This window comes from Miniopterus natalensis, chromosome 1 (genome assembly GCF_054644295.1).
Source record: "Miniopterus natalensis isolate mMinNat1 chromosome 1, mMinNat1.hap1, whole genome shotgun sequence".
Taxonomy (NCBI): Eukaryota; Metazoa; Chordata; class Mammalia; order Chiroptera; family Miniopteridae; genus Miniopterus; species Miniopterus natalensis.
The window spans coordinates 65514864-65535444 of record NC_142081.1 but is presented as its reverse complement, the minus strand read 5'-3'; the positions used below and the strand labels follow the sequence as shown (position 1 = coordinate 65535444).

General features: G+C 45.6%; 1 protein-coding gene across 1 annotated transcript in view; it reads right to left on the bottom strand.

The window, feature by feature from the left end:
• RYR3 (ryanodine receptor 3) overlaps positions 1-20581 on the bottom strand; it is a 472085-nt gene that overhangs the window by 129232 nt on the left and 322272 nt on the right. The window contains exons 41-44 of the mRNA XM_087815056.1: positions 6717-6990; positions 5045-5159; positions 3380-3509; positions 2197-2300 (exon numbers count right to left, since the gene is read on the bottom strand). Of these exons, the coding sequence (XP_087671182.1) occupies positions 2197-2300; positions 3380-3509; positions 5045-5159; positions 6717-6990 (623 nt within the window). The remainder of the gene's footprint in view (positions 1-2196; positions 2301-3379; positions 3510-5044; positions 5160-6716; positions 6991-20581) is intronic.

Genomic DNA, 20581 nt, shown 5'->3' with positions numbered 1-20581 from the left:
TTCATTATTTAATCCCCAGGATCTTTAACCAATGTCACCCCAACAAATTTAATAACAAAAGGAAAAAATCCCCAGGGGCTGGAACATACCAGGTGCTCAATAAATTTTTTGTCAAGTGAATAATGTATTTGCTGATGTCAAATACTTGAAGTCATTTTGCCAGAATAATGAATCTAAGTCAGAACTCGGTAAGAAACTATCATCCCTCTTAAACCAGCAAGGATACTGTTCTTCTTGGACCTTAGATTTGATTTGGCCTTTAAAATGTCAGGAAAAACCATCAATAAAGGCAGGAATTAGGCAGTTTTCAGGATTCCAGGCACAGGGCATTTCATAAAGTAAGTGTGTGTGTGTGTGCTGTTGTTGTCTAATCTTAAGGGACCTAATTTCTGCTGTGATCAAGAGAAGGAAGGAACTGCAGCATTCATTGGTCCTTTCTCCCTCTCTCCCAGGAACCAAACTTGGGAAGTTTCCTGACACCCCTCTAAACAAAGTCTGTGCACTGTGCTAAGCTGCTGGAGGCACTTGAAATGGGCAGAAAACCCCATCATCCCCTTTGCAGATTTCCCCAAGCCCCTGCTTCTCCCCTCTCCCAGCCTCCTGGCCTCCACTTATATCCTGCATCTTCCAAGGGATGCTCAGGGTCTTTGACCAGCAGTATCATTGGAAAAGATGAGTGTGGCTGAGGGTGGGGTACTGAGCACTAAACCTTGCGGCACTGTCTGGTGGTAAGAAAACCATTAGCTATTTTCTATATGAGCATCAGTTGTCACCTCACCACCTAAAACACTGTGTTATTGGTTATTGTTGAAATGTATAAATACTAGGGTTTGATTGAAGTCTGTCCCGCTAGATGCTAGCTGCAGAGGCCATGAGTATGCGTGGACTGTGGAGCAGCTATCACACAATGTGCTGCTGACAGCACAGCATTCGAGTGTGCGCGTGTACAGGGGGCAGGGTCTTATTTCTGTTCTAATAATTTATTCTTTTTGAAACCAGGCTGTTTTTTCTAAAATGAAAACTGTGTGGTGTTGCTCCTCTGCTTAAAGAACTCCAATAGTTTCCATCCCTCTTGGCTCACAGTGAGGTCCTATCATTTAACAAGAGCATGGCCTCTGGGGCCAGATACTTTTGAATCCTGGTTCTGACACTGACAAACCCCGTGACATTGAAGATGTTTTCTAATCTCTCCATGCCTCAGTTTTCTCTCCTGTAACTGGGGGCAATAATGAAAAGGCATGTTCCGAGGGTCACGTGAGGTGATTCGGAGTGGGGTCTGGCACACAGTGACTCTGCAGGGCATGCCTTCTGTTATTACCAGTGATGGCAGCGTAACAACCAAGTCCTCACTCACCCTCCTCACCTCTCAACCCCGAGCACTCTGTGCTCCTGCCCTGCGCAGCTCTCGATGCCCAGGCACACCACGCGTGCCCCTCTGAACCTCGGATGTCCCGGGCATGCTCTTCCCAACGACGTAGCTGATTAGCTTCTACTCACCCCCTAGCTCGTCACTTTCTGAATCAGTGTCCTGATCTCCTTGCTGATCCCCTTGTTGCACAAGGTGCTCCTCTGCCATGTGCTCCCCAACCCACCCCACAGGGGATGACCTCTGACTCGTCCCTGCCCCCTCACTAGACTGCTCTTCACACTCAGAGTGCACTGTTACTCTTGTCAGACATCCAGTCAAGGAAACAGTCCCAAAGTGGGATGGGGAGCGGTTGGGTGAGCCATCCCCAGTCACCACCACCTGCAGGGGCACGGTTTTATGGTCCCAGTGTGGGCAGCTCAGTTTTGTCTTCTTTGTGCGTGGACCAGCTACGTATGGGCATTTGTATCCTTTATGCTGATTATACGGTTTTCTGTCATGTCTCTCTAGTATGTGAGTATAAACTTGATGACCCAGAACTTGATCAGGAACCACAGGTATTTGGGAGTGGTCCCTGTGGATGAGTGAGGCTGGGCCTCCACATATACAAATGTCCACATACTCATGTCTACAAACATGGCTATCACTGCCCATAGGAGGCGCTCTGCTCCCAACGATCATGTGGTTACCAGTCGCTCACATTCTACCACTTTCATCACGTGGGAAAGAGGTTCAGAAGGAGGCCCCCTGAGCCTCTGGTCTGCTCTTGCTTGGCTTGGCTCACTATAGGCAGGAAGGAGGGAGCACATTGCCTCCCCACAGCCAGTTACCTTCTCGAGGTCTGGTTCCTCTAGGCCCAGTGCTAACTCGTTGTTGTCCATCACGGAGGAAGCCGCCACATCTAGCGGAGTGGATCCCCTCATCGATGGGGAGGCTGAGAAAGGAGGAAAGAAGGAGCTAGAAGGGACCAACAGGCCACCCCTGGCGGAGCTGAGGCTGCAGTACACATAACTGGCCAGGAGAGGGCAGCAAACACACTAAACCTGGTTCAGGCTGCTGCTCTCTGAGGGGACTGCCGGCCAGTTTAAGGAAAGTGCTATTTCCTGTCCCCCACTCATTATTGACTGTGAATATGGATTAAGTTAGAAAATCAGTTCATGGGGCCAGGTGGGACCACAGATTTTCAAGTGCTTTTCTAACATGAAACGTCCTGGGGCCTCGTTTGATGATCACCCCAAAGACTCAGATGCCCTCTAACAGCTAAGCTCAGACGACTTGGCCATTTCCGGGGCCACCACCTAGGATTTAAAAATAGCTTCGAACGGCATTAGTTCACATAGTCATCGGGTCACCAACGTTGTCTCTGGCTTCCCTTTGTCCGGTCCTTAGGTGGCATTTTACAAAAAGAGTGGTAGCCTGCGGCTGCGTTTGATAAACAGGGAGCCTGAGAGTTCAGGTTTCACGTGCACGGACGTGGATATCTGCGTCTTCCACAAATGCATGTGGTTTACGTCAGAACAGTGAGTGAGGCACACGCACGTGAGTCGTGTTGCTTTTCTAGTGTGAGATGGATTCACACTGTTTATCCACCTTGCTCTTGGCCAGGCCACCTGGAGGCTCCAGAGAGCACTGCCTGGTTGGCCAGTGGGACAGGCACGCAGGCTGCAGCCAGCCTGCCAAGAAGGGGCTGCATCTGGGACCGTGGTCTCGTTAGCCGAGTGGGCCGGGAGGAGCTGGTCCCCAGACCATGTCTGCAATTTCAGGCAGCATTTTATAAACCTGGTCCCGAGAGAGAGGAGGTAAAACTATGCCCACACGAATCTGTCACCAGGCTGGAGAGCAGAGTCATGGAATCATTATTTCACTTGTCTTTAGACCAGGCAGGGGTTCTTTTTGTATTAAAAAAACCCCCACAGAATGAGTGTGGCTTCTTTCCCTTTCCCTCCTGAGTAAGTGGTCTGCAGGGGGAGTGTCGCCTCTGAGCCCCGATGTGGAAATTACGACAGGACTTACCTAGGCCAACACTGCTGTTCTCTAGCAGGTAACTCAGATGCTCAAACATGGCCTTCTGATTCTGCCGGCTGATTCGACAGAAATAGCAAAGGAAGCGGCAACAGCTGGCAACCATCTTTGGAAAAGCGATCTGCAGGGAGGAGGGGGAAGTGTCAGGCAAAGAGCCTGTCATGAGGTCTTTCTGGAAAGTCGGACTTCAAAGTGTCTTAGGCTGAAGTCTGGCAAGCTGTGAACGGTGTGGAAAAATAAATCTTCTCCTTACTTCCCATTTGTTCCGAGACTTATTCGTAGGAGAGACAGAGAGTACGCATCTAAGGAGTACGCTTCCAAAAATACTGACAGCTAGTTATAGTTTCTGAAACATCTTTCTTTCAAAGGAAACAGACGTCAAACAAGAATCCCAGTCACCCTCAGATGTCAGGGGAAATTGCACGGCCCCACACCAGGCTGTTGTTTCTAACCAGGAAGGGGGTGGACAGGCTCCGACGGGAAACTGCAGAAGGGAGATGGGTGATCATAGACAAATGGGGCCCAGCCCTAGATCGAACCTGGGTGCTATGGGTAAAGGCTGCCTCCCCCCCCAGTTGTGGGAGCCTCGAGAGCATCACTTCTCAGCCTGGGAGCCTCCCCCAATTACCTCTGCGCTCCTCCCCTATGGGCTCCTATGGCCCTTGCAGCCTGATTCACACAATTTAGCACCGAGATGCCATCTTCTATTACTGTTGGCTGTGTTTGGCTTCTCTGCTGATCAGAGTAATTAGCATCTCCAGGGCCTGGCCATGTCTCATTTTTGATCCGATAATGCTCACAGTAAATGGTGTCAGAGTGAACCACGCTCGGGATCCTAGGAAGCCCTTGATTTCCCCCGTTAGAATCACAGAGGGTGCTTGAAGAAAGGTTCTGAAACCTGCAGTCTACCTGCTTGCTCAGGCATCGGACGTTTACCCAGGGACCTCCTGGAGAGAGTCCACTTTCCCCAGAGATCAGACAGAAGCAAGTGAGGAGGAAAGTGAGCTTGGCGTCTGTCCTTCCTTCACGTGTCATCTCTCAATACTGATGGGACCGCATTCCTAGGACCCTGGCCCTCTAAAATTGCCAACATATGAACACATACGCCACCTACTGCCTTCAGAAGCTATCTGGCTCTGAGGCAGACCCCAGACAAGTTGGGCCCTGTTTCTTCCTTTCCCCTTGCCAGCAGGAGCTACCCCGACAGCAGGCACCTTATGGGGCGCCGGCCCGGACAGCCTCAGGAGACTGGCTCACAGAGAAAACCTGCACACTCCTGGGGGACACTGCCAGGATCGCTATTAAGATCTTGTCTTCCATTAAAACAGCCTTCTGCTGATACAGCACAGGACACACCAGGCTCCTGAGTGGAGCCAAGAGGATTCCAGCTGGGAAGAGCAGGGCTGCAGAGTACAGTAAACACAGCAGCTGAGAGCCCAGCAGAGGGAGCGAGAAAAGGCCCTGAGCTTCCAGCACTGAAGCTCTTCCTCTGGCTGGATGCCACTCAGCAGCATCGTCCCACCTGTGGGTACCTTCCTGGCTCTGTGCATGTCCCTCCTTCACCCTGGGAAGAGTAACAAGCAATGGACACCAGCCACGTGGCTGCAGGCACGTCACCTCCTGTGTTCCCACCCAGGGGTCAAGCTCTGGCATTACCTGAGATTTCTCTGCACCCAGCACGTTCACCATCACCTCCATCACCGTCTCGTGCATGCCGAGGACCCGCATGAGGTTGGGGTGCTGGTAAAACACCTTGTTGTTCATTATGTCTCTAGGGTAAGGAGCGGAGAGAGACATCAGCTCATGTTTGTGTCAGTGCTACAGAAATTCAGCGATGAGCACACACAAATGCGCACACACCCACCAAGGGTGAAACAGCAAGTGTGAGGCTGAAAAGACAGCAAGGAGGTACTAGGTCAGTTGGAAAGGTGTGGGGTGCGTTTTTAGCAGACAGGAATATTCTGTGCTCTTTTATTTCTGCTAAGTGCTTGCTTTCTCTTTGAAACATTTCCTTCTAATGACATATTAAGCAGTTGCTCCTTGGTCTTTGTACATGTAATAGCTTCAAGGCAGCCCAAATCACTGAATTCCTGCAGGTACACAGGGTCTTCTGTTTTTCTCTACTCTTATCCTTACACCTATGTCTCTAGGTACTTCAGTTTTGTTAATGACAGGGCTGTACCCTTTTCTTAGGATAATTGTATATTAGGTAACAATGAGGACAGCGGTCCTCAAAACCCAACGGAATTATCAACAAGATGTGAAAGGAATTATGTTTTTAAGTCATTCAATATAAATTCACAAAATAAAGCCACAGGCAAATCTGACTGCAGGAGCAGCCTGCGACCTGGCTGTGTGATGCCTGGCAGGGGTTACCCCCCACCCCTGTGATGCAGCTGCTGAGAGGAGACACCACCAGCTTTTACTGCTGCTGTGTCTACTGCAAGGGCTGTGGGAGATGCTAATTTGGTAGCTGTTTCCCCTTTCCATAAAGTCTCTTCATTTCTACTGTAAAATTCTTTGGAAACGAGTTTAAGAGTGCATGTATTCAATACCCCACCCCACCCCACCTGGTATCGTCAAAGTCCCTGTTGCAGGCCCCGGTGATAGAGGCTCCCTTAGGTTGTGGGCTCAAGGGTGGTGGAATGGAACAGTCAGCAGCAGGAAGGCTGCAGTTCTAGTTCTTGATTTTAATCAAGTGACACTGGGGGCTGGTCAGTGAACTGTTTTGGGCCTTGGTTTTCTCATCTGCAAAATGGAAGTGCTGTGTTACCCAAGTAAAGGAAACCTTTCTGATGTCTAACATGCTTTTTGACAACATAGTTTCTAAGGAAGAAACCCCAGCTATCGTTATGGGAAAAGGTGTTTCAGAACTGACAAAAATAACACTCCAGGAGAGTCCTGAGAAAAGGAAGTGTGCAGGTAGTAATTTTTCAGAGCAAGTCCCAGGAGTTTTCTAGTCAAAAGCAGGCATGCTCAAAAAGTGTCTCTCTTGTTGGGTTGAACACACTGTCCTTTCCTCTAAATCTTTTCATTGCTTCCCTGAGGCTATTTTCATCACATTCAAGCTAAGTAACTGTTTTTCTCCAAGACTCCTCCCTACTTCTTCTGTCAATGTCCCTTCACTCTGATTAGCAGGTAGTCTGGTCTCTCAGGTTATCAAAGGTGACTGATGTGGCAAGGATGTCATCCCACAAGGGGTACCTACAGGAAGGGGCACGCAGAGATTGTGGATGATTTGATTCTGGAACATCCATAGAGCAAGGTAACCCAGTGTTCCCACCTGACGCCCTTCTGGCAGACTTGCACTTCACGGTGGATGACCTACCCCAGCCCATTGATCATGAGCAGCTCCTCTTCCTTGCCCATCCTGACACTGAGGAGGCAGCGAATCTGGCCCAGGGCAGCCAGCAGGTTAATGGTGTCGCTCACAGAGGCCTGGCTGATGGTGTAGGTCTTCCGCAGGGCCTGCAGCAGTTCCCCGATGCTGTCGTATTGCCTCCGGAGGAGGCTGAACATCATCCGGATTAGGTCTGCGTCCTGGATCTGGTCCTCCTGGGCCCAGCGGATCATCGTCTGGGAGATGAGTTCCTTCAGTGTAGCTGGAAGGAAAACAGGAAGAACCAGTACTGTGGCCGCCCGGCTCAGGGAGAGCTGCGTGCTTCAGCTACTTCATTCAGTGATAAGACACATCAGCAGCTGATCAAGGTTAAAAAATCCTTTTTTTCAGAACAAAACTGGAGCTATCATACTGACTTCAAATTATACTACAAAGCAACTATAATCAAAATAGCAAAGTACTGGCAGAAAAACAGACAGACCAATGAAACAGAATTGAGAGCCCAGAAATAAACACACATGCATGTGAGCAAGTAATGTTTAAAAAAAAAAAAAATTTATATATATATATTTGCCTGGCAGTTAAGCATCGACCTAGGATCCAGGAGATCAAGATTCAATTCCTGGTCAGGGCACATGCCCGGGTTGCGGGTTGTATCCCCAGTAGGGGACGTGCAGGAGGCAGCCGATCAATGACTCTCTCATCATTGATGCTTCTATCTCTCTCTCTCGCTCTCCCTTCCTCTTTCTGAAATCAATAGATATATTTTATTTTATATATATCTTTATTGATTTCAGAGAGAAGAAGGGAGAAGGAGAGAGAGATAGAAGCATCAATGATGAGAGAGTCATCATTGATCGGCAGCCCCCTGCATGCGCCCAACTGGGGATCGAGCTGACAACCCGGGCATGTGCCCTGACCAGGAATCAAACCACGATCTCCTGGATCCTAGGCCAGTGCTAAACCACTGAGCCACATCTGGCTGGGCCAAATATTTTTTGACAAAGGAGCCAAAAACACATGGAGAAAATAAAGCCTCTTAAATAAACAGTGCTGGGAAAATTGGAAAGCTACATGCAGAAGAATGACACTAGACTACTGTTTGTCCCCTATACAAAATTAACTCAAAGTGGATCAAAGACCTAAAAATAAAACCTGAAACAATAAATTACATAGGAGAAAACATAGGTACTAAACTTATGGACCGTGGCCTTAGAGAAGACTTTCTGAATTTGACCTCAAAGACAAAGGCAGGCAAAAATAAATGAATGGGACTATATCAAACTAAAAGGCTTCTGACAGCAAAAGAAACTAACAACAAAAGAAAAAGGTAACCCACCCAATGGGAGAAGATATTGGCAAACAACAGCTTCAACAAGGGGTTAATATCCAAAAGATAAAATATTAATACAACCCAATACCAAACAATCTGATTAAAAAATGGGCAGAGGACATGAACAGACACTTCTCCCATACAACCTCATTAGCTATTAGAGAAATGCAAATCAAAACTAGAATGAGATACCATCTCACACCTGTTAGGAATCCTCATTCCCTGCCAGTGGGAATGTAAAATGGTACAGCTACTATGGGAAACAGTATGGAGGTTCCTCAAAAAATTAAGAATAGAGTTACCATATGACCCAGCAATCTCTCTTCTGGGTATTTACCCCCCAAATTTGAAAACATTTATTGCAAAGATATATGCACCCCTATGTTCAATGCAGCATTATTCTCGGTAGCCAAGACATGGAAACAACTGAAGTGTCTTCAACAGAGGATTGGATAAAGAAGACATGTTACAAACATACAAAGGAATACTACTCAGTCATAAAAAAGACGAAATACAGCCATTTCTGACAACATGGATGGATCTTGAGAGTATCATGCTAAGTGAAAGAAGTCAGACAGAAAAAGTTAAGAACTATATGATTTCACTCACATGTGGGATATAAAACTGAAAGCAACAAATGAACAAACAAGACAAACAAAAACTCCTAGGCCCAGAGAACAGTATGGTGGTTACCTGAGGGAGGGGGTTTGGAGGGGTAGTAATGGGTAAAGGGGGTCAAAAGGGGGTCAAATATATGGTGATAGAAGAAGATTTGACTTTGGGTGGTGGGCACACAATGCAATATTAATATGATGTATCATAGAAATGTACACTTGAAACCTATATAATCTTATTAACCAATGTCACCCCAATAAATTTAATTAAAACACTTTTTTAAGGATGGAGTATGGAATGCAGAGAAGTGGAGTATGTTATCAAAAGACATATATGAGCCATACTACAATAAAATATCTCAATTTTGAATTGAGGGTGCTAAATATTCTATTTTGATTAATTGATGTTTGAATAGATGCTGGAAATAGAAGACTAAATAAGACACTGTTCTTGCCTTCAGGGTGCTCACAAGCCAGAAACACACATTTTCATGTTCATTTTATAAAAACCAAATTTTATCTTAATTTTTTTATAACACCATGTAATAAGTACTAAAATGGGGGTATGTGCAAGGGCCATGGGATAGAGTGGGGAGCAATCAATTCTGGTGGGTTAGGCAGGAGAAGAAGACGTTGCTGCTACTGCTTTAGAGTAAAGCAACATTAAGTATTGGAATTTCTGCACCATGGTTATTATCTCCACATATTTAAAATACACCACATACCATGAACTGATTAGGCCATCCCATTTATTCAAGAATTGTAAAAGGCATTTTTACATTGTAAAAGGAGATATAATTCATTAGGAGATGGGGTGAAGCGGACACAGACACTCTGCCAGGTCTAAAGGCTTTGCACTTGGACATCTGGCCATCGCGTCCCGAACTGTGTTGCTCAGATCTCTGCAGGAGCCAGCTCACTGCATCATGCGCTACTTTCACAAGCACCAAGAGGGAAAGACCAGTATGATTCTGAATGTGGAATTTCTCAGGGCTCATATGGTGCACAGAAATACCACTGTATGAGTAAAGAAAAGATCGCTGAAGTGGGACTCAAACCAGCTGTGGGACTGTCAGAGGTTGGACTAAATGGCAAGTGCTGACCTGCATTGGTGTGGGAGGGTGATCTGAAGGGTGGGGGAGATCTGAGCAGGAGGACCGAGCAGAAGGGAACCCCACCAGAATGGCTGGGAAGGCGCTGCGCACCCCTCCCCATGCCACACACACTGCCAGAAGGTGCCGTGACAGGTGAGAAATGCTGCTTTGAAATCATAACTGCATCCAAGTCCGGCTCTGCCTATCACATTCCCGCAAGGTATGAATGGCACCAAGGTCCTTAATTCAGACCTGGCAATAAAGGCAGAGCTCAGGGGACCGTGAAGGTCACGCAGTCCATCAGTGGAAGGCCTGGGAATAAACTCAGACGGGTGCTTCAGTTGCCTGCGCATCTCTAATAGTCTAGTTTTCTACCTCCATATACTATATATAGCAGGTGTCTGCTCTACATCCAGTCTTGGCTCATCATAGGATATAAAAATAGAGCTCTAGAAGAGATCTAGATGTAAAGGATTAATTTAACTTACTGCTGTGTCTATCAACCCTGTGGGTATTTCAGGTTCAGATGGGAGATGGAAGCTGAAAAATGTAAAAAACGATACGAAAGGCAGAGAGAAGCACAGTTAAAAGATGTTCCTGAGAGATCTCACTAGGCAGGGATTGCTGACTAATAGCTGTTAGGTTAGATGGTATCTGAACACTCTGGGGAAAAAGTTATTTACGGGCTAGACTGGGCTCCTCTCAGGACCTTGTTTCCTCAGTAGCCGAATGTGGAAGTTCCTTTCTCCTACTTACTATTCACAGTAAGGAATGAAAGCAAGATGAAAACATAAATGCTCTTGGACCTAACATGAGTTTTTCTAGTCCTGTACAATTCCCCTTTTAAGCCTATATTTTTGGCTGGAAGAATTACAGTTCTCGCCACTAACAAGCAAATTCTCTGCAGGGATCATCGGCATCATCCCAGTCCAGCCACACTTGAGAAGCAACAATCAGAACCGTCAATCATCACAGCCCAGCTTCTTTCCAATGGGACATTTCAGAGTCATAATGAAACCAAGTAAATACTAGCTTTCCCTCAACCTGTATTTCAGATTAATTCAGGATTTGAGCGAGTTCTTGGCCTCACAATGACTTAAAAATCCAAATCAATATGTATAGTCTAGAAAATATAACATTTATAGCAAAGCATCTCAGTTGAGGGCAAATGGGAAAGGAAACAGCTCTTTCGCCTGAAAGGATGGAGCAGGAATCGCCCATAGGCTCTTTGATCAGGCAGCCTTCATGGTAAGAATAAGAGAATGAGATAAATAAACATGAGTGGGACAAGCTAAAGCTCAGTTAAAAACAAAATGTGGCCCGGCCGGCATGGCTCAGCGGTTGAGCATCGACCTAGGATCCAGGAGATCGTGGTTCGATTCCGGGTCCGGGTCCATCCCCAGCAGGGAGCGTGGAGGAAGCAGTTGATCAATGACTCTTTGATCATGGATGTTTTTCTCTCTCTCTCCCTTTCCCTTCCTCCCAAACCAAAATGGGGCCCCAAGGTCACAACAGAAAAAGCAAGACTCATCATCGTAGTGTTATTGATAGACAGATGTAATTCAGCGGAAGGCATGACATTTGAGGCCATTCTTGTTGATCAAGCTTTCCATAGGTGAGACTGAGGTCCAGAAAGTGAGAGAAAGAATTAGAAAGAAAGAAATGGGAAGAAAATTGTGAGGAGGGGAAGGAAACATTCTCAAGAGCCCTGAAAAGCAGTGTATTTTGTGGCCTGACACATGCTAGACACCTAGCACCCTCCAAGCAAACCTAGGCTGAATCTGTGAATTTCTAATGGTCTGAACACTTCTGAAATTTCAAAAATGGAGCTTGACACCCCTTGGCAGCCATGCTGCTGAAAATTCCTCAGATTTTAATTCGCTCCCATGAACCAGCAGCAGAGCAGCATCAATGTACCAGGGTCAAGAGGTGAAAAAAGAACACGTGTCTAGAATGTGGTAGGCTCTCCGCGTATCTGCACATTTGAAGATTAAAATAATTAATGCCTATAACCATGTACAGCACATATCGTGGGCTTTATAAAGATTAACTATGATATCATCTATACAGTAGTTATAAAAAAGTGTGGTCCACAGACCCTTGGGGTAACCAAGATCCTTCAGGCTGCTTGCACGGCCAAATGTACTTTCATAATAATTCAAAGACATTATTAGCCTTTTTCATTGTGTTGATAGCTTCCCTGATGGTTCAAAAACAGTGATAGGTAAAACTACTAGTGTCTTTGCGTAAATCAAGTCAGTAGCACTGAACTTTATTCTTAAAAAAAAAAAGTTTTATTGATTTTAGAGAGAAAGAGGAAGGGAGAGGGAGAGAGAGACAGAAACATCAACGATGAGAGTTACTGATCAGCTGCCTCCTGCACGCCCCCTGCTGGGGATCAAGGACGCAACGCAGGCATGTGCCCTGATTGGGAATCAATCTGGTCACCTCTTGGTTCATGGGTGGATGCTCAACTGCTGAGCCACACTGGCTAGACTAGAACTTTTTTTTTTTTTTGCCACTCCCCCAGGAAAATGTCTAGTTTCACATAAGAATGTTCTCAATGAAATATAATCATTATTAATTTTATTGATAATAAACTTTGGAGTATATACCTTTTTAATATCCCGTGTAACAAAATGGGAAGTTGCCGAAAGCACTTCTGCATGTCAAAGGGCAGTGGTTTTCTTGGGAAAAGCACTTGTGTGATTGAGCTGTGAGTTAAACTAGCCACTTGTTTCATGAAATATCATTTCTAATTAAAAGAACCACAAACTATGGTTAATCAGACTTTGGTAACTGATGGGCATTTTCTTAAAGATGAAAGAAGTGAGCCTATCACTTCAAGGAAAACCACTGATAGCATCTGTTGCTATAATACAATTTGAGCTTTCAAGTGAAAACTATAATTTTGGGAAAAGTTTATCTGCCACTGTGAGTTTGACAGCTTCCCAATACTTAAAGTCTTTTCTATTCAATTGTTATTAACAAATGTGATTTGTAAACATTTTATAATTAAATGTGTCAACATTTGGAAGCTCTGTATAACTTGGTGAACCAATAATTTCCCCAATGGCCAACGTATGACGTTACAAAATCATGCATGGGTAAAACACCCAATCAACATGTAAGACAAACCGAGGCCTTTTTATATAACCAAGTGCAAACATTTCTTTATTATGGTTTTAGATTCTACATGGCAGTTAACTTTTGAGAAGCTACTACTTGTTGAGGTTTTTTTCCCCCCTATTCTTCAACCAGGTATAAGAATCCAACTATATTGTATTAAGTCAGACATAAAGATTTATTAACACGCAAACCAGTGTCACTCTTCTTATCCTTTTGCTGTATTAAAATTTTAGTTGTTTTTATAAAAGTATGTTATTTACATAACATGTAATGGGTTTTTATTATTTTTAAATTTCTCAGTTTGAAATTCGAATTCAGTAATATTGATAGGTATATCCGCATAAGCTAAAGCTTTTTGAAGTCTTTGAAAATTTTTAAGAGCATAAGGGGGTCTCGGGACCAGAAAGTTTGGGAACCACTGATCCATATAAAAGGGCCTACGCTGAAGTGATGGCCATGACTGAAAGGCAAAGCTTCCCCTCTGGCTAAGAGGAAACCCCGTTCCAGGACACTGTGTGATTCCAATCAAGTAGCTGAGACCTGGGCCTTGAAAGGGACACTTAGGAAGCATTCTGTGTTTGTTTCCGGATGGGAGGTAGACTAAACCTGAGTATAAGAAGAGTAAGACACTTTGCACTGAAAAACAAAGAGAGGGTTAAAGAATCATCATTTTGAAAACCGAGTCCTGGCCGTCAGCAAGGGCCTCAGTCATTATTCATTCATCACTAATGGGCTTTCTGCCAGCCTGAAGGGCCCCTAAGTGCTCCCCTCTTCAATTTGGGTTTAAGACTGGTCATCTTCAGAGCAAGGGGGGAGCCTGGTACCTTCCACACTGGCTGTGTGGCCTTCTTCAGCCTGTTCTGCAGCCAGTGCTCTGGGGCACACAGAGAAAAGGTACCCTGCAGGCTGGAGGGGGCGCTAAATTCTTTGCCACTAACATTAGCTACCCTTCGGCAATGACTTTGCTCTCCCTCACACTGGGAACCAGGGCTGCCCGCTATGGAAGACTCTGCGCTGGCGTCAGTGCATCTAGGCCTCAGGACAAATCTTATCCACAGGTTTCTTCCTGTCTTCATCTTAGTAGCTGAGGAATCTCCAGTTATGTCCCCTCTAAATTAGCTTATGAATCAAAGGGCATTTTCTGTTAAGTGCTGAGTAAAGCGCTCTACATGGAACTATTTCAAGACATAATCATTACCCACAGCAGCCTACTTGGGGAAACTAAATACATACATGTGGAACATTATTGAGAAATAAAGTATAAAAAAATAACGGGTAAAACTGTGCTTTCTTAGGAAATAAGATAATTCATTAGAAAGTACGACATCTATAGTAATACTAACATTCATAAGAAATTAGAGAAGGTAAATGATAAGTTCTTCTCTTATTTCCCCCCAACATTCTTTATCTAACTTTCTTTATATTTCTAGAATAGGTCCACATTGCACGGGGACTGAAGGAGGAGGGGAGAGAGAGCTGTCCCATGAAGCTAAGAGGGGCCTTCGAAGGGATGGCTGGCATGACTGAATGGAGAAGACACTCTTTGCTGGGTGAATCTGGAATGCCATTCCCCTTCAAGAGACAGGTCATACAAGTAGTCTCTGTAGTGAATATTTTTTTCTGGTATCAGAGGGGGGACACTGACAATTTTGGCAGGAATTTCAATAGCAAAGGGAGTCAATTCTCAAGATAAACTGGAACCTCTTTCTTAACCAAAGAGAGACGGATACATTAAGAACAGTGACAACTAAATGGTGATTTCATTTCTGCTACTTTTCTAAGTTCCTCTTTGGAAACGCTGCCCTTTGAGGATGTAAACACTTTAGTATTCACAGGAAACACAACTCCTGAAAGGGGACAGACTCCAGGAGAAGGTAAGGGTGAGGCAGGGCGCTCAAGGCTGCTGTTTGTCACAATAGTTCTCTCTCTCTCACACACACACACACACGTACACATGTTCCTAAATACTCCACTTAGAACCTCCACCGTATGTAATGAAATTGCTTCCATAGCCTCTGTTGCAACTCTAGGATTTTTACCCACTGACTCACCGCTTTCAAGAAAGCCGTGTCAAGTGCACTGGCTGGTTCAGCTCGTGGGATTTTTAAAAACCTATAGTGTTCTTTCCAAAAAGGAAAACGAACAAAATAGGTGCAACAAAACACTTGCTTTCTGCCGAGATATAAAATAAACCCTATGAAACAGAATGCCTTAGGGAAGCTAGTCATGCGCATGTGGTTTCCTTGGCAATTATAAATGGCTTCATTTATGAAATTATTATTAACATCCTAGCTCACTCCATTTTCACAATTAGTGTAATTAGGGAGAGTCACATTTAGGCAATTATTTCAAATATATGATCTAGAAACTACACTTAAAATGATTGTGCAGGCTAACTCAGAATGGAAATGTTTCTAAGGCATTGTATTGTTTAGGAAGACTCGATGCCTGAAAGATGCTTTAAAAGAAAAACAGCTACTTCAATTCACTACATGATTTCTGGACTAGTCAGATATTGCACGTAAGAAGAAAGGAGTAGAGGATGTTTAAATTAGAGCCAGCCTTAGCACATCAGTTTGGGAGTCCAGGTATTCTTGTTATTTACTTTCTTCCACTTGCCATTTTATAACCTGCTGCTAGATCTCAGAACCCCAAGCTCACCATTCTGTGAGCCTTCTAAGAAAATTCTCTAGTGTTACTCACAGTCTTTAGTAAACTCTTTCTTCAATGGTCAAATTATCAGCTTTGCAATGCCAACTACAATAAGAAAAAGGTCATTTATTCTCATGGTGTAGGTTTAAAATTTTAGGCTGCAGGGGTCTGGAAAGAGTCTTTTATTTCCATCTCTAAATCTAGTGCAGAGTCCAAGTGGCCATCACGCAATGAAGTGCATGCTCATTAACAAAGAGCAGACCTTGGTCTCTGGCAAAGCAGATGCCTGCAGTTTACAGATTCCAAACCTATGCTGGTGTTACATTCCCATGAGCGAGGTCTTAAACCTGGGTCAGTTTGGAAGAAAAAGTCTTCTGATTACATTGAGGAGAGGTAGCAAATAAAATCCACTGTGCTTAGTTTAAACTTGGAAAACAATTTATAATGTTCATACTTACAATTAGAAAAGAAAAATAATTCTGTGCATCTCTATTACATACACTGATTTTTAAATTCTGGATGATTAAAAAGTCAGCATGAACAGGTGGGAGATCATTTTCGAGGGGAAAGAACAAGTGTATTTTGACCTCTGCTTTCTTCCTCCCTGTGGGAGGCTGAATAATGCCTCCTGAAAGATGTTCACCTCCTAATGCTTGGAACCTGTGAATACCAGGAAGCCTTTCATAGCAAAAGGAAAGCTGCATCTGTGATTACGATAAGGATCTTTCCTTGGGAAGATTATCCTGGATTATCTGGGTGGGCTAAATATAATCCAAGGGGCCTTCTGAGAGGGAGGCAGGAGGGTCAGAATCAGAGAAGGACATGCGATGACAGAGGCAGAGGCTGCACTGATCCCATTGCTGGAAGGGGCCACTAGTCAAAGCATGCAGGAGGCCTTTAGAAGCTGGGAAAGGCCAGAAATGGATTCTCTCCTAGAGCCTCCAGAAGAAATGCTCTGCTACTAACCCACTTTAGATTTCTGATCTCCAGAACTGGGTGACAATAAACTTGTGTTGTTTTAAAGCCACTAAGATTGTTGGCAATTTTTTACAGCAGCAAGAGGAAACTAATATATTACCAGTGATGGAACGTCCTGGGTTGAGGATATTTGACTCCTTTCCCAAAGCTACAAGTCAGGCTGGAGGGGCTCCGTGAGCAAGCTGCTGTGAAAGTGCCCACAGAAGCCAGGATCTGAGAGATGCATTCTCGGTTTTTGCTGAGGCAGCTGGAATAAGTGACAGAGTGCAGACCCAGGGGACGCCTGCCTGCATCCGGCCAGAGCCTCGGCCAAACCAGAGCAGCAGTAAGCGTGGGAAGCACCCACTGCCGAATGCTGTGGCCAGTTCGATAAGGGACGCAGGGCACAGTCAGCAGTTTACTTTCTAGTCACACTCATTGGTTCATGGATGGGCCTGTGCCCAGATTCTCCAGTCAGTGATCTCAGGATCCTTGTTTCACAAATACCAGGGCAGGAGGAACTTTCCTGCTTTTCCCTAGGGCACTGTCATGACTGGACGAGGCCCAGAACTGCCGCCACCGTCTTGCCGCCAGCTGAAGGCGAAGCCGGCCCACGTGGAGAGCGAGCGAGCAGAGCCGGGGCACTGACTCAGCCCGGGGCCTGGCTCCATCTCTAAACTTCCAGGTACGCCTTGATCTGTCAGCTACTCTACCCGAGTTGGGTTTTGCTCTTTTTTGCTGAAAGCACCTGCTATGACACACATGCCAATAAGGTTCTTATGACCTGGACTTTGTAGATACACTTCAGAGGCAGAGAGGTAGACAAACTTCTAAGTACTGAGACGTTACACTGAGAGCATTATTTTACAGAATTCTTGCCTAATGTCACAATCGGTAAACGACAGATTCAAGCCTTGGCTGCTAGAATCTAAACCATCTCAGAGTTGCTTACTTTCAACAGCTTCACAACATTCAGAAAAGTTAGTAATGCTTTAAATTCATATTATACTGTCCGGGTGCTTTATTATAATTAACTATGAAATGGATTCAGAAAGAAATCATAAAGCTGTAGCTGTTTTGCTAACTGACTCTGAGCTGCATAGTTTGTTCACTTTCCCAGAGCCTCAATTTCTGTCTTTTTTTGTTAATGCTCACCTGAGGATACTTTTTTCCATTGATTTTTTTAGAGAGAATGGAAAGGAGGGAGGGAGGAGACAGCGACAGAGAGAAACATCAATGTGAGAGAGACACATCAATTGGCTGCCTCCTGCACGCGCCCCAACTGGAGGCCAGGGATCGAACCTGCAACCGAGGTACGTGCCCTTGACCAGAAAATGAACCTGCAACCCTGCGGTTCGAGGGCTGATGCTCTAACCACTGTGCAACACCAGCCACGGCCCAGAGCCTCAATATCTTCATCAGTAAAATGAAGTTAGCAATATAAAATTCAAGTTGAAGAAATGAATGCAAGGATGGCGTAGTGACAAGAGTGCTGGGTACTTTGTTCCAGCTCTGGCTGTGTGACTTTGGTAAAGTTGTTTTACTTCTCTGTGTCTATCCACTTCCATGAAGTCAAGTCACTTGTGGCTTAATATTCTAGAATTCTGTCTCTCTGACCCACTGAGCTCTTGAAAGGGTTGCATGAATTTATTAAAATAGCAAATGAATGCCTAAGGCTTTATTGGGTTAAACTGATGAGCACCAAGAATTTTACCACCACATTTTAATGCCAACCGGCCCTATCTCGACATTAATTACCTTGCTTGCTTTTACTGATAGCAAAACCTGAGGCTGAAAAAAATCAGAAAATTCCAGTGGTTCCTGACCATGGCGAGTGGCCATTATCGAAGCCTCATTGCACATCACTAATTGCTTCTGTTGGCACCAAGATGGCTTTTCTGATGAGTGTCCTGACTGATGGCTGAGGAAGAGCCCTTCCTGTGTCGGGGGTACAGTCAAATGGCACAACAGCCTGCTGGTGTAGTTGGGGAGATTTACTGTGGAAGGTCTCACGTCCTCTGTGCCCCAGAGCTTCCCCTGGGCTGAAAGCCTGGTCTGAATTATAAAGTGGCCAGATACCTACGACTTATCAGCATGGAAGCTCAGGGTGGGAAGTTGCATCCATTCCTCCTACGGCTCTTGGAAGATTCATCATGTTAATTTCCCTGTGCTTCCCCAGGGCCTCTCTGGCCCAGGCTGTGCAGTCGGGACCACTTCTGCCTCATTCCATTAGAACATGATGCTGTCGCAAACCCTGAGAAAAAGGTGACAAGTCTCTGAACACCTGAAAGGGAAAGCTGCAAAGACAACAGGGAGCCTAGTTCCTGGATGACAAGAAAGAACTACTCCATTTACTGCATGTCCCCAGGGCCCCATGACCAGGAGCCGGCTGTCAGATCGCAGAGGCGAGCGATGGTGCAGGGCCCACCCCAGGCTCTCAGCCAGCAGCTGAGCATCTAAGAAAGCGCCCTGCTCGCCTTCATCCAGCTCTGTATTTAATTTTTGGACGTGTACCTGTGTTTCCTTCTCTACTGGCTTCACTGGCTGGGGAAGGAGGGTAAAAGTTCAAGCTGCTGGCTAGGATATTCTATTTTTTTATTACAATAATAGTAGCCAACATTTACCAAGAGCTTCCTATGTGTTGGACCCTGTGCTAAGCACTGCTCCTGAATCATCCTTTAACCCTCACAACGACCTTGAAGGAATAGAAAAAGATGCAGCAGGGCCAGAGTTTCCCCAACAATGATGGTCATTACTAGACTAATCCTCGCTTTGTTTTTATAATTAGTCAAAGAAACACTTCAACTTAATAAACCAACCAAGGTTCCTGTAAACAGGTGGTGTGCTGAGGCAGCCAGGGGCGTGAGGGCTGGAGAAGGAGCACTGGAGACGGAGCCTCCTGCCTCCATCCAGCACTGGCACGAACCCCACAAATCTCCCTGTCATCCTGGCCCAGCTGTCATTGACCTTGGCTCTCAGGGACGGCTGTGTGTGGACAGTTGTGTGGCAGTTGGGTATTTCTGCTAAATGTGTTTCTAAATTTCCCTCCCTCAGCGGTGTTCTACCTTGGGCAGAGCCTCCCCACCTGAGACAATGAAGACAAGTGTGGAAGCAAAAGGACTTTCTCCAGCCACTGGACACCCCTACCTGTCAGAAGCAGCCCTGCAGACGGCAGTGAAACCCCCGATTCTGCCAGTCCCCCTCTGTAGCCCTCTGGGGTCTCATCCATCTTATGGAGATAATTAGCCTGTTGTTTTTGAAATCAGTCAACCGGCCCCATAATCACTTTCTCAAAAATGTTCAGGTGATTAAATGACCGATGGTGACAATGGGGAAAAGCGCAGAGAATAGACGATGTTGCTGATGTGCTAGGGAGGGATGTCTCTGAAATGAACATGCAGCAGAGGTGGGACAGCAAAGGACTCAGGGGACTGAGGCCTCTCTCTTTACTCTGCTGGAGAAATAATCAAACTGCTTTTATTTTAGTTTCTATGTCTAGTCAGGATGGAGAATAAACTGATTATGGGGCAAGCTATGGGCCACACATCCTCAGTATCTACGCTTCCCTACCCTCTCCCCCCGCCCCTGCAGGCCCCCTCCCAGTCCCCCCTGCACAGAGTTCTCAAAGAGCAGGGGCCCTGGACATGGAGCAGGACTCCGGTCTTGGCCAATTTCTTACTTATTGCAAGAACCTTGTCCAGATTATTTTGTTTCTCTCAGGCTTAGTTGCCTGGTGTGCAAAACAGGAACCTGGCTGCCTGGCTGGGTCACTGAGTTGGTTGGAGAATCGTCGCATACACAAAAAGGTTGCAGGTTCAATTCCCAGTCAGGGCACACACCTAGGTTGCAGGTTCGATCCCTGGCAGGGGTGTGTACAGGAGGCAACCAATTGATGTTTTTCTCTCTCTCCCTCCTTGCTTTCCTCCCTCTTCCCCTCCCCCCTTCCTTTCTCTCTAGAAATCAATAGAAGTATATCCTCAGGTGAGGCTTAACCAAACAAACAAAAACCCAGAAGCCTGCCTGTCACTGTACCTGCTTGCTTACCGCGAGGGTAAAGTCCGACGAGGGGGCGTG